The 16,674-nt window shown below is 37.6% G+C and overlaps 1 protein-coding gene across 8 annotated transcripts in view; it reads left to right on the top strand.

Moving 5' to 3' along the window:
* The window catches only part of DGKH (diacylglycerol kinase eta), a 204,342-nt gene that overhangs the window by 128,250 nt on the left and 59,418 nt on the right, over positions 1–16,674 (top strand). For all 8 annotated transcript variants that reach the window (XR_013408040.1, XR_013408041.1, XR_013408042.1 and 5 more), the window contains 6 exons: positions 5,222–5,328; positions 5,953–6,078; positions 9,897–9,999; positions 11,078–11,237; positions 13,002–13,110; positions 13,239–13,378. Coding sequence is in view for 5 of the 8 variants with exons in the window: in XM_077974410.1 (XP_077830536.1) it covers positions 5,222–5,328; positions 5,953–6,078; positions 9,897–9,999; positions 11,078–11,237; positions 13,002–13,110; positions 13,239–13,378 (745 nt within the window). In the remaining 3 variants the exon portion in view is untranslated. The remainder of the gene's footprint in view (positions 1–5,221; positions 5,329–5,952; positions 6,079–9,896; positions 10,000–11,077; positions 11,238–13,001; positions 13,111–13,238; positions 13,379–16,674) is intronic.

Consider the following 16,674-nt stretch of genomic DNA (forward strand, 5'->3'; position numbering starts at 1 on the left):
GAAACCCTGTCTCTACTAAAAATACAAAAAATTAGCTGGGCATGGTAGTGCGTGCCTGTAGTCCCAGCTACTCAGAGGCTGAGGCAGGAGAATGGCGTGAACCCAGGAGGCGGAGCTTGCAGTGAGCCGAGATGGTGCCACTGCACTCCAGCCTGGGCGACAAAGCGAGACTCCGTCTCAAAAAAAAAAAACGAACCAAGAATAGAGCTCTTCAGTCAAACTGTCTTCCACTTCCACCATTACAAACTATAACCAGGAGAAATTGTTTAACTCACTTAGACTTTCCTCTCCTCATCGATAAGATGCGGATTATAGTCATTTATGCCTCACAGAATCACTATAAAAACTAAATGAGAGAATACATGCAATAAAACTACTTTTCTAGTTCAATAAATTGCAAGAAGTTTGTAACTGTTTTGTAAGAAACTTATTCCAAATTTGCATCATGGGCTTGATGCATTAAAATTCATGAAGGAGAAAATTTGGAGAAGGCATTAAAGCTTTCTTTTTAGACTTAAAGAATGATTGCAAAAGAGATCTGATTGGCCTTTGTGATGACTTTAGTAATCTAAAAGGGTTTACATAGAGCTGAATAACTCCTACCAGGTCTGTAATATTATATGGTATTATTTTAAAGATTTTACTAAAATCTTTATTCCAAAAGTGCTAAAAAGACACCACATCTGAGACAGTCTGTGGTACCCTTCTGGTTTGAGGGTTATACATTATTAAATATATGTATTTAAAAATTGAGTCAGTAGTGGAATGACTGAATTTTTTTCTAAGCATTTTAAAAGAAAAATTAAAATTACATTATTTGGTGAGAATAAGAAACTTAAAAGTCCTTATATTTGTTATATTCGGCTGGGCGCGGTGGCTCACGTCTGTAATAGCAGCACTTTGGGAGGTCGAGGCGGGTGGATCACCTGGGGTTGGGAGTTCGAGACCAGCCTGACCAACGTGGAGAAACCCCGTGTCTACTAAAAATACAAAATTAGCCAGGCGTGGTGGCACATGCCTGTAATCCCAGCTACGTGGGAGACTGAGGCAGGAGAATTGCTTGAACCCAGGAGTTGGAGGTTGCGGTGAGTGGAGATCGGGCCATTGCACTCCAGTCTGGGCAACAAGAGTGAAGCTCCATCTCCAAAAAACCAAAACAAAACAAATAAATTTGTTATATTCTTCTATAAATAATATAATTTTCAAGACTTTTTAAAAAGTCTCAATTATCAGATTAAACCATTTTTTAATGAAAATTATATATTAGTATTCATTTCCTTTGTTGGTAAAAATTTTTAAATCTGCAGTATCTTGCCTATTAGTATTTTCAGAACCATAGCAGAAGACTTTAAAAATCCCAAGGGTTTAATAAATATTAAAAAGTTGCCTTTTTATATTTTATGAGAATATGGTTGTTCTGGATATTTTCATCATAATCAAAGTCATACTTACACTTTTGAAAACCCCCTAAAATCTGAATAAGCAGCTTGCTTGATAAAACTGGAAACATTAGATACAAGAGGCTTTAAATATTGTAAGAGATGCAAATATTATGATGTGTTCCACGGTGAATATGAATAACTTTGTATGAGCATAGAATTCAGCTTCCAATCTATGAAGCCTTCACTACATTTACTAGCCTTTCTACCCTCATTTCCACAATAAAATGAAGCCACGCTGATTTGTTTCCTAGATGTATATTGAATAACTAAAGTTATTATTTTAAAGCTTTGCATATATAAAATATTATATGAATGAAAAATAGCAGACAGAAAAATCGAATTTATTAATAATCCCCTAAGTCAATTAAGAATATTAATTGTAATTTCAGGGCATAATTGTCCTTTACAGTTATTTAAACAATAATTTAACCAAAAAAGATAAATGATAATTTTTAAAAAATCAACAGCATCAAAATATGTTATCATGGGTACTTACGAATTTTGATCTTAAATGATTTTTTTTTTGCAATGGAGGGACTCATTTTGTTGCTCAGGCTGGAGTGCAGTGGCACAATCACGGCTCATTGCAGCCTTAATTGCCCAGGCCCAAGCAATTCTCCCACCTTGGCCTCCCGAGTAGCTGCCACCACAGGCATGCACCACCCATGCCTGGCTAATTTTTTTTATTTATTACTTGTAGAGACTGGGTCTCACCATCTTGCCCAGGCTGGTCTCAAACTCCTGGGCTCAAGCTATCCTCCCACCTTGGCCTTCCGAAATGCGGGGATTAAACCACGACACTTAACTGATTTTTAACACTCACAGAGATTTAGTATAGTAAATGCTGAATATTGTAATAAAAAATCATAATCTTATTACATCTGCATTTTTTTTTTTTTTTTTTTTTTTGAGATGGAGTCTTGCTCTGTTGCCAGGCTGGAGTGCAGTGCCGTGATCTCAGCTCACTGCAAACTCTGCCTTCCGGGTTCAAGTGATTCTCATGCCTCGGCCTCCCAAATAGCTGGGACTACAGGTGTGCTCCCACCACGCCCAGCTAATTTCTGTATTTTTAGTAGAGATGAGGTTTCACCATGTTGGCCAGGATGGTGTCAAACTCCTGACCTCAGGTGGTCTGCTCGCCTCGGCCTCCCAAAGTGCCGGAATTACAGGCATGAGCCACCAGGCCTGGCCTATTTTTTAAGTTCTCTCATTTTAAACAATAACTTTACAGGTCAGGGGAAGGTGCTTTATTTCAGAATAACTTGTTTGGAGAAATTTGTTAACTAACAAAATTCGGGTGTGTGCTGATCACTTTCATTTCTTAGTTACCATAATTACAGTCTGATTTGTTTTATTATTAGTATTATGTTATATTAAGCAACTTGGTAATTTTCAAGGCTCATTACATGAAGCACTTTATTATTATAAAAGTGTGATTTTTTTATTTTTAGTGGGCTGTTCGATTTTTAATGGCAAAATTTTCAAAACGCTATGAAGTTATACCATTACTCTCTTTTATGTCCTGCTTTTCTCCTTAGAAGCCAGACATTGACTGTGAATATCAAGTACTTATTTGTACTTATAAAGCACCCTGGGAAATATGTTGCAGATAGTTTTAGGACTCCACTTTTGACAAAGACCATAATAGATGAAAAGGCCTAGAGATGCTAACCAATCAGTTTAAAGTAATCACTTATGTTAGAGCAAAAGAGAATAAGTCATTGTAAAAATTTTCACCAAGCTAAGCTTCCTTCTGATGGTGCTGTGTCTTCACACTTAGGATTCATCAGCAACAAAATTCAAGTGAAGTATTATTATTATTATTATTATTATTATTGGAGATGGAGTCTCACTCTGTCACCAGGCTGGAGTGCAGTGGCATGATCTTGGCTCACTGCAACCTCCACCTCCCAGGTTCAAGCTATTCTCCTGCCTCAGCCTCCCGGGTAGCTGGGACTACAGGCGCACACCGCCACGCCCAGCTAATTTTTGTATTTTTAGTAGAACTGGGGTTTCATCATGTTGGCCAGACTTGTCTTGAACTCTGGAATTCAGGTGATCCACCCGCCTCGGCCTCCCAAAGTGCTGGGATTACAGGTGTGAGCCACCACACCCAGCCTCAAGTGAAGTATTATTTTCTATATGATGTCTGTGTTTGAGTTACACACTCATTTATAACAAAAATGGTGGAAGGAAAAGAATTTTTCAAAGTACACAAAAGAGAAGGGAAGCAAAACATTTCCAATTTGTATGAATTATCATTATTATTGTTATTATTGGTATTTTTTGAGACAGAGTGTTACTCTGTCTCCCAGGCCAGAGTGCAGTGGCACGATCTCGGCTCACTGCAACCTCCGCCTCCTGGGCTCAAGCAATTCTTATGTCTCATAAGAATCCCATGTAACTGGGATTGCAGGCATGCACCATCACACCTGGCTAATTTTTAAATTTTTAGTAGAGACGGGGTTTCACGATTTTGACCAGGCTGGTCTCAAACTCCTGACCTCAGGTGATCCGCCACCTCGGCCTCCCAGAGTGCTGGGATTACAGGCGTGAGCCACTGTGCCTGGCCTAAACTAATATTTTTCAAGGATAAACCAGCTCAGTTTAACCATCCATTTGTACATAGATTAATCATGATACCTGAAGCATTTTGATCATTTGGCTAAAGACATCTTAGTTATTTTACCTGAAACTTTTGTGTTCATGTTATATCAAATTAAGACAGTTTCAAGAGAATGGTGTGTGATACAAAATTTGTTAATGATTGACTTAGAAATCCAGAAAATCACATGAAAAAGAGATACCTTGCATTTAAATTTAGCAACACTTACCTTAGTATGTTTGCACTGAAATGATTTCTACTTTTAACTTTTTAGCTAGAAGTCGGGAACTGACTTGATATCAGTATCCACTAATATTTGAATAATTTCCTTAGAGAGATAAATGTGTTTAATAATAGTCAAATTCCGATTTTCATAAGTATGCTTAATTTTTCAGATAACCTATAGTTCCCTTGTTTTTCCATATATGGGCTGCTTTTTCTCCCCTAGTTATTTCCTCCAATTTCTCTTTTATAAGTTCCTTTTGATAATATGGCTGGGGAGATTTAGTGAAACCTGTAGTGACAGCATCACTTCATCATCCCTTCTTTCTACATTTGTCATTTGGTCATCTCAACATAATACTTTCCAAACATCGAGCCGTGTTTGTGACCCTCACCAACCTATTTTCCATGATGCCTGGCTGTCTTGTTGGTATACTTGCACTTTACAGCCCCTCTGGATCAACTTTATCGTACTGACATTTTCAGACTTATAATCAATATTTTATGTGTATAGAAAAATACAGATATCAGAAATGTACAGCTTGATGAATTTTTACAAATTGAACACATTCATATAATCAGCGCCTACATTTAAAAATAGGATATCACCAGCAGACCTGCTACCAAATTTTATTTGCTTCCCTCTCTCCCTCTCTCCTATGTGTGTGTTGTCTGCCTTCTACAGCAGTAATTCTTTTGCATTTATTTCTTTTCTGTTCCTCTAAGTAGCAATCTACTTATAGCTTGATAAAAGTGCTTCATAAATACATAGCCATATTTGTTTTCTAGAATACCATTACTATTGTTGCAGAATAATTTAATCTTTTAAATATATTTGTTTTCTTCTACTTCCTCCCTCCCTTTTAAAATTTTATGCTATGATTTCCTTTAATCATTGGTCCAAAAGTTCTTGTCCACTTAAAAGCAGTTGCTCTTTTTTTTTTTTTTTTAGTGTGTAAATTCAAGGCTCACAAAAGATGTGCAGTGAGAGCAACAAATAACTGTAAATGGACTACCCTGGCCTCCATTGGGAAGGACATTATAGAAGATGAAGATGGCGTAAGCTGCTGCTCTGTCTCTGCTCTCTTCCCAGTAACTCCTCTTTTATGTTCTGCTCTTGTGGAAGCTGAGAAAGATAAGTAGGAATGCTTATTATTAGGATTTAATAGAAGGTTTGGTTGATTCCGAGTTTTTATTTTTAATTCAATCCTTCATAGCTTCCTTTAGTTCTTAGATTTTGAAGGAAATCTGTTGTGAATACGGCTTAGAAGTGGCCGTAGTGCTGGGCTGTTGTTGTCGACCTCTGATGAACTCTGAGATGCCTAGGCTTAGCTGAGATGTTCACTCTTCAGACTTTGGGGTTGCCTCTCAACAGTACACCTCCGCTTTCAAAACCTTGCCTCCATTGCACCATGCATATGGATTTCTGGTAACACTTAGTAATCACTTTATTGTCATCCCTTTTCATGCCTCAGCTAAACCCTGAGGGGCAAGCCTTTACCTTACTTTTATATTGCTTGAACGTTCATAGTAGATGCTCAATAAATGTGGGGTAAATGAGTGAATGCTATGCATGAAATATACTACTGATCCCCTAGAGTGAGAAATGATTCAAAATCTTCCCTGGGGTAAGGTTGGTGTCCACCAGTCTTCACCTGGCTGCCCTTTCTTCCTTCTCCACAGGTGGCGATGCCTCACCAGTGGCTCGAGGGCAACCTGCCTGTGAGTGCCAAGTGTGCTGTCTGTGACAAAACGTGTGGCAGTGTTCTCCGTCTACAGGATTGGAAATGCCTGTGGTGTAAGACAATGGTGAGGGTTTTGGAATCAGTTCATCCTTGTTCATTAGCTTCTTTCCCTAATTTTGTCATCCGCCCGGCTTAGAGGCAAGGCAAAGAATTTATGATAGAGCTGAGCCTGGTAGCATACGCACCCCATGGTGACATTCTTCTTTCCTTACAGTATAGTCCTCCTAGTCTTGTTGTTGTTTCAAATGCCCTGTAAAACTTACTCTTGTTCTTCCATATCCTGTGCCTCAAGATCTCCTACTCATAGTTCTATTGTTTTTTCATTTTGCTTTATTAACGAAGTGGTTTGCTATATTCGGGCCTATTTTACTACCTGAAAGCACTTCTCTGGTGTGTCACCAAATTTTGGTTGACATGCAAAATGTAAATTTGCTAGAACGCTATCAGTGCACTCTGACAGAGGTGAACAACATATGCAGCTGAACATGAAGCCAACAGCTGATTATTTATGCCAGATACAGTGAGGACAGGGCCTCTGGACTGTGTGAGGACAGTCAGAGTAGGAAAGAGGTCACGCAGACAGTGGCATGGGACTGAAAAACTGCAGGATGAGGAGGTCGTGGGTGTGAGTGTTCATCTTAGTACTGGGTGATGCTGTTCTACGATGCTAGTGATTGCCTTGCACTGGGGCTGACTTATTTGGTGGTTTTGAGTCTTGTCTTTTAACATTGCTGGCTGAAATTTGGAAGCCAGCCTCAAATTTTAACATGTGGAAAAACTATTGTTTTTGGTATGTATAGTGTAGATCAGCAAATGTAAGAGATGTGTGATGTATTGCTTTCCTAATCAATGAGATTGTCTGATAGGCCCCAAAGGAAAATAAGTCCTGCAACTTTTTAGTTAGACCTGATAGGTGAATCTGTGTTTCTTTTCTTTGTCCTCATGCTTTTGTTATTCTTCACTGATTGCCTTTTTTACTAGCCTTAGATATGTTATTAATACTTTTTCTCTTATCTCATTTAATCTAATATGTAGACTGTAACAGGTGTCTGTCTTTAGAATCTTAGTGCAAGCCTAGCCCCTGAAACCTTCTTATGCCATTTTTTTATTTTAAAGGAATTCATTCTTCCCATAAACAAGATCTAAAATCATCATCCCACCTCAGATTTGTTTTTGAGAGGACAACCACTGATAGCAAATTTTCCTGCTATTTTTATTGGCCTGTACATTTAGTAAAGTTGATTTCTCTACTTCTAGAGCTTCAACTGTTCACTTCCAATGTATTGGCCAGGCGCGGTGGCTCACGCCTGTAATCCCAGCACTTTGGGAGGCCGTGGTGGGCGGATCATGAGGTCAGAAGATTGAGACCATCCTGACTAACACATTGAAACCCTGTCTCTACTAAAAATACAAAAAATTAGCTGGGCGTGGTGGCACGCGCCTGTAATCCCAGCTACTCGGGAGGCTGAGGCAGGAAAATTGCTTGAATCCGGCAGGCAGAGGTTGCAGTGAGCTGAGATCGTGCCACTGCACTCCAGCCTGGGTGACAGAGCGAGACTCTGTCTTTCAAAAAAAAGAAAAGAAAAGAAAAGAAAGAAAACACTTCATGTGTGATGAATTATTTTAGAAAGATTTTATGTAAATTTTCTTTACCTGCAATATGTATATCTTTACTTTAAAAAAAAGTCAAACTCTGTTAACTTTTTTTTTTTTTAACTCTGTTAACTGTAACAGCAGGAGTTAATTAGGTTTATTACTTGCTCATTCTATTCACCCCTAACGTTTAAACATTTCTTAACTAGAACAGCAGTGATATTACAGATGGTAGAAAGTAGGATGCCTTTTCTCTCTTTTTTCCTGGCAAACTCAAATTTCACCTTGTGACATCATTCCTGCCCCACCCTGTGTAAATTTGACGTGCTGATTTCTGAGCTACCATCACCTTATAACACCTCCCCTAGTCTTGCACTTCCTATACACAACCATTTGCCTGTTTACATATTATTTTGCCTTTAAAACATGAGTTTCTGGCCTGACACAGTGGCTCATGCCTGTAATCCCAGCACATTGGGAGGCTGAGGCAGGCTGACTCCTGAAGTCAGGAGTTCGAGACCAGCTTGACCAACGTGGTGGAACTCCGTCTCTACTAAAAATACAAAAAAATTAGTTGGATGCAGTGGTGCATACCTATAATCCCAGCTACTTGGGATGCTGAGACAGCAGAATTGCCTGAACCTGGGAGTTGGAGGTTGCAGTTAGCCGAGATTGCACCGTTCCACTCCAGCCTAGGCAACAAGAGCAAAACATCATCTCAAAATAATAAAAAATAAAAAACATGACCACCTGTAATTCCAGCACTTTGGGAGGCCGAGGCGGGTGGATCACCTGAGGTCCGGAGTTCAAGACCAGCCTGGCTAACATGGTGAAACCCCGTTTTTACTAAAAATACAAAAATTAGCTGGAAGTGGTGGCAGGTGCCTGTAATCCCAGCTACTCGGGAGGCTGAGGCAGGAGAATCGCTTGAACCCGGGAGGCGGAGGTTGCAGTGAGCTGAGATCGCACCATTGCACTCCAGCTTGGGCAACAAGAGTGAAACTCCATGTCAAACAAACAAACAAACAAAAACATGAGTTTCTAATAGCAGGATATCTAGTGCCTAAAGCATAGTCTGTGTAGTAAAAAAAGAAAACAAAATCAAAAAGCCTATAGCCCTACAAGCCGAATGAATCAACTTATTATTTTTCCTACTGTCATCCAGGTCTGTGGACATAGTTTTACCTTTTCTGTAAAAATTGTGAAGACATAAATTGATCATGTGCTTTTCTTATTTAGCATTATTATAAATACCTTTCTGTTTTGCCCCATGGTTCTCATACATTTTAAAATTACTTTTAAAGCTATCTGTGTGTGCTAATTTTTCTAAAATGCATTTGGATTGTTAATTATTGTAAAGCATAATAGGAAACTGTCTAAAAACAGGTCATCACCAGAATTAGAATTACTATTAAATTTTAGTTATTCTCCCAATAGTTTGATAAATACAGGTTTAATTATGCCAGTTTTCTAAAAGGGCTAATAAAATAAAGTCATATTAAATAAGAACTTGATGAAAAGTGTCTGCTTTTCCTAGTTAAAACATTTAGAAGGCTCTCCAGACAAGTACACAAAGTATCCTAAGTTGCCTGGGTCGTACTTAATAAGTTATCCTTGCTTTTGTTCTCAATAGAGAACAAAACATATCCTTGCATGACCATGAAACTCATTTCTACTGAAAGCACATTTACTAGGTGCCTGTGATAGGCATCACTTTCCTTTACCTTACAGAGCAGCAGTCCAGCTGAGAAAATAAGCATGGGTGTACTTGTAACTTTAATGGTAGAGAAATGTGAATAGAAAGTTATAGGATTACTGCAGAAAAAGCAGGCACGTTACAGGTTTTATTGTTGTTAAATTTTATAAGAATTTTTATTAAAACAAAATAAATGTTCTGTCATCAATTTATTTTATGGGCAATGATATTAACACACTGGTTAGTTTCCCTCCTTCTTCTTCCTTTTCCTCTTCTTTTTCTCTTCTCTGCCTCCCTTCCTCTGCACTTGGTCTCTTCTCTTCCTCTCTTCTTGCCTTCACCAATTATTCGTTAACTATGTATTCTTCTCTGAGATAATTACAAGAATTGGTTGCATGGACCAAAATCAAATATCCATTTCTAAAATGTTTAGTCATTTCCTTAAGTATAAATATTATACCATTTAAAGTAGTTTATGAATTACTGAATATTTTGTGGTACAGTTGATTCTAGATTATCAGTTCCTTAGATGTGATTTGTAATGGCAAAACATTATTTTTATGATTCTTGAAGGTATATTTGTTTGTTATTAGGTACACACTGCCTGCAAAGATTTATACCATCCAATATGTCCACTTGGTCAATGTAAAGTATCTATCATACCTCCAATTGCGCTAAACAGCACTGATTCCGATGGTATGTAGCAGTAGTGTAAGTATGTATATTTCTGGTATATTTAATATTGATATATATATTTCTTTTCCTAGAATAACTATACCTGTCATTGACTATTGTAATCAGGTTTTCTAAAATAATTCCATTTCAATTGCTGAAAGTACATTCCATTTTTTAAAGAATATATTTAAGTGAAAGTTGTAGAATACCTATTAACACATTGGTGAAATTACTGTTTATAAGACTTTTAGATTTTATGTTTTAGTAAATAAAATAAGATCATTACTCTGTACTGTAATACATTCTGAAAAGGTTAATTTTTATAAGTGTTTTTTTCCTCTATAATTGAAACTTCCTGTTAGCAGGCTGTTATTAAAATCTGTTTTTCTGTAATTTCATTGTAGGAATTTATATTCCTATAAATGCACTTTTCTGTAAACTTAACTGTAAAGTGCTGAGGAACCCCTCTACGACACTGGTTTTGGGATTACATACTAATTACTTCCTTCTAAGCAAACCATATTACAAAGTAATATGGTAAAACCATGTATAATACTATGCTGTTTTATATAACAGACTTGAGCAACTGTGGATTTTGATATTCGTGGGACTCCTGAGCCAATTCCCCAAGAATACGTAGGGAGGACTGTGCTATTATTAATGTCTTTCATTGATATCATGCTTTTTGCTTTTCAAACTTTTCATTTAATTTATGCCAATAGATATCTTAGATATAAGTTTATAAACCTGAAGATGTAAGTTTATAAACCGCAAAATATGTGACTTTTTTTAAACCTATGGTATTAACAGCCCTCTCCCCCAACCTAGGCCCTGATTTTGTTTACTATAAATTTTAAAATATTCTCTCAGACTTCAGAAAGGAGCAGTTAAAATACTTTGAAATATTGAATATAAACATAAGAATTACATACAAATATATAGGTTTGTATGTAAATAGTTAACCTATCTCTATTTGGAGAGCTAAATTATAACTTAATGCTCCAGTTTTTATACATTTATTTTCTTTTATCTGAAAGTTTGCTAATAATTTAAAAGAGAAAGCCGTATGTATTGATCTTGTATTGTGTTTTTTTCACAGGTTTCTGTAGAGCAACATTTTCGTTCTGTGTTAGTCCTCTATTGGTTTTTGTCAATTCTAAGAGTGGAGATAATCAGGGAGTAAAGTTCCTTCGTCGCTTTAAACAGTTGCTAAATCCGGCTCAGGTGTTTGATTTAATGAATGGAGGTCCTCATTTAGGGTAACTGCTTATTGATAAATCTTATTTGAATACAATGTAGGACTAGGTGTTAAATGTGTCTGGTGTTTCAGCTCATGAAAATTATAGATTCCTCTAGATCCCTCCCTCGTTTTTAAAGCTCTAATTGTAAGTTTTAACACAACCTTTTGGATAGTTAGACAACTGTCTTGTATAAATTCCAAAACTCTATTGAAATTTCTCAATTCCAAAATTTGTTTAGAAAATGTTTTACAATATATTCTACATCAAACAATACTAACAGTTTATTTAGCTCCAAGAAAGATCAACTTACATAAATATAGAAATATAAAGTAATATTAGAAAGTGATTTGCATGGAAGGCTGATATTGATTTATATGTAATATAAATAATCAATTTTTAAACCAAAGTACAGGGACTCTCATGGCTGTCAAGGGCAGTTCTTCAAGGATCTCAGACTCAGTTCATGTAAATGACAAAGAAATACTTTTGTTGATGATTCCTTTCAGCTTTCTGGATGTCATATAACTTACAATCTGTAAGATAAAATGAACTAAGTAGTATTTTCACTGAGGGAAAATATACCTTTTGGCACTTTCAGTACATTTTTAGGGTATGCATATGATTTTTCTTAAGAGGCGATATTACGTCTTCTGAACCAGAGGCCTTCAAACCTCTATGTGATTTACTTACGGCAACTCAGCTTTTCTCTTGGGTTCCACCGTTACCTCAAAGCATGAACACAGAAGTAGAAATGGGATTTTCGATACCAGTGCCTGAAAAGGCATTTTGTGTTTTGTAATGTGACACTTTCGTCTGTCTTCTCTGTTTCTCTCCTTCCTTCTCTCTTGGTACCTCTGTTCACTTTTGCCCCCTGAGTTTTCCTTCCCGCTTCCATTGCCTTTATCTCGCTAAGTCTCAGGCCCTTCTGGTCACATGGATGTCGGTCTTGTTCATTTATACCCAGCTTCCTCCTTATCTACGTGTACCGCCCTTCCTTTCCTCTGTTGAGGTGCTGGAGTTTCCTCTTCTCACCTTCTTTGTCTCTGCCATGCTAGGGTAGTTTTGTCCCCCTTTCTAACACATCCATTTTATAATCCTTTATAGTTCCATTATCTTATAGTCTTGATTTATTTTTCCCATTTGTCCTCGAAGGCTCCAAGGACCTCTCTTGGTGAAACTTCCTGAGGTTGTCCCTCTAATATTTTATCAGATTTTCCACAATACGTGAAGTAAGTGTACAAGGGTACATTTAGGAGATGGGATGTGTCAAAAGTTGAGATGAGGTAAAACAGAAGGATGGAGCTGAGAATAGGAGAAGAGGAGAAAAAGCCAGTTGAGAGTCCTGAGAGCAATACAGTGATTGCTGTCTTTAGGAACTGCCGAAGCATCACTCATTAGTTTCAGCACCGTAGATTCCTTACCCATGGTTTGTAATTCTTAAGGAAAGAATTTATTCTTGTAATAGAAAGAGAGGAACCACTACTTTCACCATCTTGTATTACTTTATCTTTCCTGGTCTCTGCTTCTTTTTTGTTTTCTCATTTCTCACCCCCACTCCTCCTAATTTTATCTTCATTTCTACTTATCATTCCCTTTCCTCCTTATGATTCAGAAGTTTTCTTGAGTTAAAATTACACTTCAATGAATGTTTATGGTATAATTAACATGTAAGTAGGAGTTCTTATATTTAATCTGAATATGAATACCGATAGAGAATAACAAAGAATTGAGGAAAGTGATTTTTATTACTTTATACTAAAATGAAATCCTTTTTGCTTTCAGTTTAAGATTATTTCAGAAGTTTGACAATTTCCGGATTCTTGTTTGTGGAGGCGATGGAAGTGTAGGTTGGGTTTTGTCAGAAATCGATAAGCTCAACTTGAATAAACAGGTGAGTGCTAATTCTTTTACTTGCTAGTTAACATGAACGCATACTAACATACTTACGAGAGGTGCAGAAATGCAGTAGTCCCTATTTCTCAACTTGTCTGAAAGTCACCCTGTTGTACTCTCTTTCAGTGTCAGCTGGGAGTGTTGCCTTTGGGTACAGGAAATGACCTTGCTCGAGTTCTTGGCTGGGGAGGTTCATATGACGACGACACCCAGCTTCCTCAGATCCTAGAGAAACTGGAACGAGCCAGTACCAAAATGTTGGACAGGTAAAAGTGAATTCTTTTCTACAACTAGATGGAAAATGGCATACTGAAATCATTTTTCGATGATTTATTAATAAATATTCATTAATAAATTGTACTGACTAGAAGCTCCATGAAGGCAGAGCCTTTCTGATCTTGTCCACTGGTTAATACCTCAGATGGAGAACAGGGCCTATCGCAGAGAAGATACTCAATAAAGATGTTTTATAGTAAATGAATGAATTTTAAAACACTAGTCTGAGGAACTCATTATTTTAAATATAGAAGGGTATGTTACTACTATTTACTTTTAATTACAGTTCAAGTCAGAAAACTAAAATAGTTCATTTTGTAGGGGACCTTTTGATGAGTATATTAGGTAGCCTCCTGTCATCGTGTGGTTTCCAAAAAGCTGAAGAGGACATATAAACGTTAGATTTGTTAGAATATCTCCTCTTAAACATATATATTAAGAATGCATTGATCCAATAAGAACTACGTATATTAAAATATAAGCAGTCCTTTCCCAGGGACAGGGAAGTGTTAGGAAGATAGCTTCAAATGAAGGGAGTATCATTGTGTTTATGCTGTTCTTGATTACATCTCTTAATTGCTTTCTCTCTGAATGTCCATGTAATGAAAAAGAAACTACAATGTATACCCTGAGTGTTATGGAGGAGGTGTTTAGAATTTGGGTATAAGAAACAACAGGACTCAGTAACTAGTCACTCCTCATCCCCCAATGTCAGTAGAAGACAGATGTCAAAATATGATCAACTTGAGGTAGCATAAATCAAAACAACTTTGATAGAATTAGTCATCTGTGGGACTCTTCCCGAAAATAACACAATTTCATCAGGGAGCCACCAATCTGAAATATAATTACTCTAAGATGGGCTATAACCTCATTAATTGTAACGTTGCCTGTCATAAGGTAATACTGTAATAGTTGATTCTTTTGTTGACAGAATATTTAAAAAGAGAGCTGGGAAGTAGAACATTCGTCTCTGTTGATCCGAAATTACGTGAGAGAGATACTACAGTAGCTTGGGTGCATAAAAGTTTTTAATTTTATGTGCTTCTGGATTCAGCCTCCAGCCTTTAAAACAATCTGGAGGTTAAAAGAAGAAAAAGAATGAAAAAGAGAAATGGTACCTATGGATATGCCAGTTACCTTGATTGTGGTGTATATATATCCAGACATCAAATTGTACACCTTAAATATATACAATTTTTTGTCAACTATACCTAACTCTGGGGAAAAAAGATTGGAAATAAATAAATAAAATCACCATTATTTGTAAATGAGCCTGGAGGTGACTTCCCAGGCAACCGTCCAATTCTGTGATTACCAAACAAAAGGGGTTATTTAAATGCTTTCTTTGTTGCAAATGTAAAGACCACTTCCCCTGCCCTTAGGCATTTCATCTACCCTGGGTATGTGCTTTGCCCTTGTGTGCTATGGAAATTCACTTCTCAGTTAGGGGAGGTGGCTCACGCCTGTAATCCCAACACTTTGGAAGGCCTACGTGGGAGGATCACTTGAGCCCAGGAGCTGGAGGTTGCAGTGAGCCACAATTGCACCACTACCCTACAATCTGGGCGACAGAATGAGACCCTGTCTCAAAAAAGTTTTAAAAAAATAAAAATAAAAAGTCACCTCTCCAGGTGGTTAGCCAAGAAACAGCACCTCCATGGTGAAATTCCTTGAATACCTACTGGTACGCAAAATGAAAATAAAACAAAAGAAAATACACACACACACAAATCAAAGTGGATTCAGAAACTTAAGACCTTTATTAGAAACATAGGAATATTTTATTCCTGTGTTTCCTTTATTAATTTACTGTTTGTAAAGAACAAGTGGGTCGGATGCAGTGGCTCACACCCATAATCCCAGCACTTTGGGAGGCCAAGGTGGGAGGATTACCTGAGGTCAGGAGTTCGAGACCAGCCTGGCCAACATGGTGAAACCACATCTCTACTAAAAATACAAAAATTAGCTGGGCATGGTGGTGGGCCCCTGTAATCCCAGCTACTTGGGAGGCTGAGGCAGGAGAATCGCTTGATCCCAGGAGGCGGAGGTTGCAGTGAGCCGAGATCGTGCCAATACACTGAAGCCTGGCCAACAGAGCGAGCCTCTGTCTCAAAAAAAAAAAAAAAAAAGTTAAAAAGTAATTGTTTAATATTCTAAATTACATGAGTTTTTCAAATATATTTATTTGATCCTCAAAACAATACTGTGGGTTGGGTCAGAAAAGCATTATTTTACAAAGACGAAAATTTAGTCTTCTGGATACAGTGGGAATAAAAAAAACTAATGTTTTGTCTGCCTAGCACTTTCTAGTTGTTTTAATTCGGGTAGCATCTCATTTAATTATCGCCCTTCTCCTAGAGATAGCTAATATTGCTATCTCCATTTTACTGGTGAAAAGGTTTAGGAGGTTTTTACATTATCTAAGTTAAATAGCTAATAAGTAATAGAACTGGCACAGTAAACCGCAGTCCCTGTTCTGTCTAGTTTCCAGGGTCCTTTCTCAACTCTGCACTCTCTCCCCTTTATGTATGTAGGCCAGATGGTTCCTTTCTTTCTGGCATCTGCCTCTGCTTAGCTGGTACTCATATGCATCTCTTCCTCACTTTTTTATCTCTTGCTGCCACTTTCTCCTTCTTCTTTAGCTCCAACCATTTCCTATTGAATGGGGAGGTATAGCGTGGAAGGTGCAAGGAACTCAGACATTTGGATGGATTTATTTACCATTTATTTAACTGGCTTTGACCAGTAAAGTATTTCCAGCTATAAGGAACTTGACTTTTGTGTTTCTACTCGTGGTTTTCCCTGTTTGGATATTTACAAAGTTTAATTGTTTTGTTTGCTTGCATCATACGTGTTTTCTGCGCTAGAATGTAAGCTTCTTTGGGGGAGCCTATTCACCCTTGTGTTTCCTGTGACTTTGAGATGCTCAATGTAGTTTATTATGCTTTGTTTCTGCATCTGCCTCATGGATAAATGAATGACTTTTGGTTTTCAAATATAAATTTCTTTTCTTTTTATTTTTTATATTTTTTTATTTTTGAGACAGAGTCTCGCTCTGTAGCCCAGGCTGGAGTGCAGTAGTGCGATCTCTGCTCACTGAAAGCTCCGCCTCCCGGGTTCACGCCTTTCTCCTGCCTCAGCCTCCTGAGGACTACAGGCGCCCGCCACCATACCTGGCTAATTTTCTGTATTTTCAGTAGAGACGGGGTTTCACCATGTTAGCCAGGATGGTCTCTATCTCCTGACCTCGTGATCCGCCCGCCTCAGACTCCCAAAGTGCTGG

The sequence above is a fragment of the Macaca mulatta genome, chromosome 17 (genome assembly GCF_049350105.2).
Source record: "Macaca mulatta isolate MMU2019108-1 chromosome 17, T2T-MMU8v2.0, whole genome shotgun sequence".
Lineage (NCBI taxonomy): Eukaryota > Metazoa > Chordata > Mammalia > Primates > Cercopithecidae > Macaca > Macaca mulatta.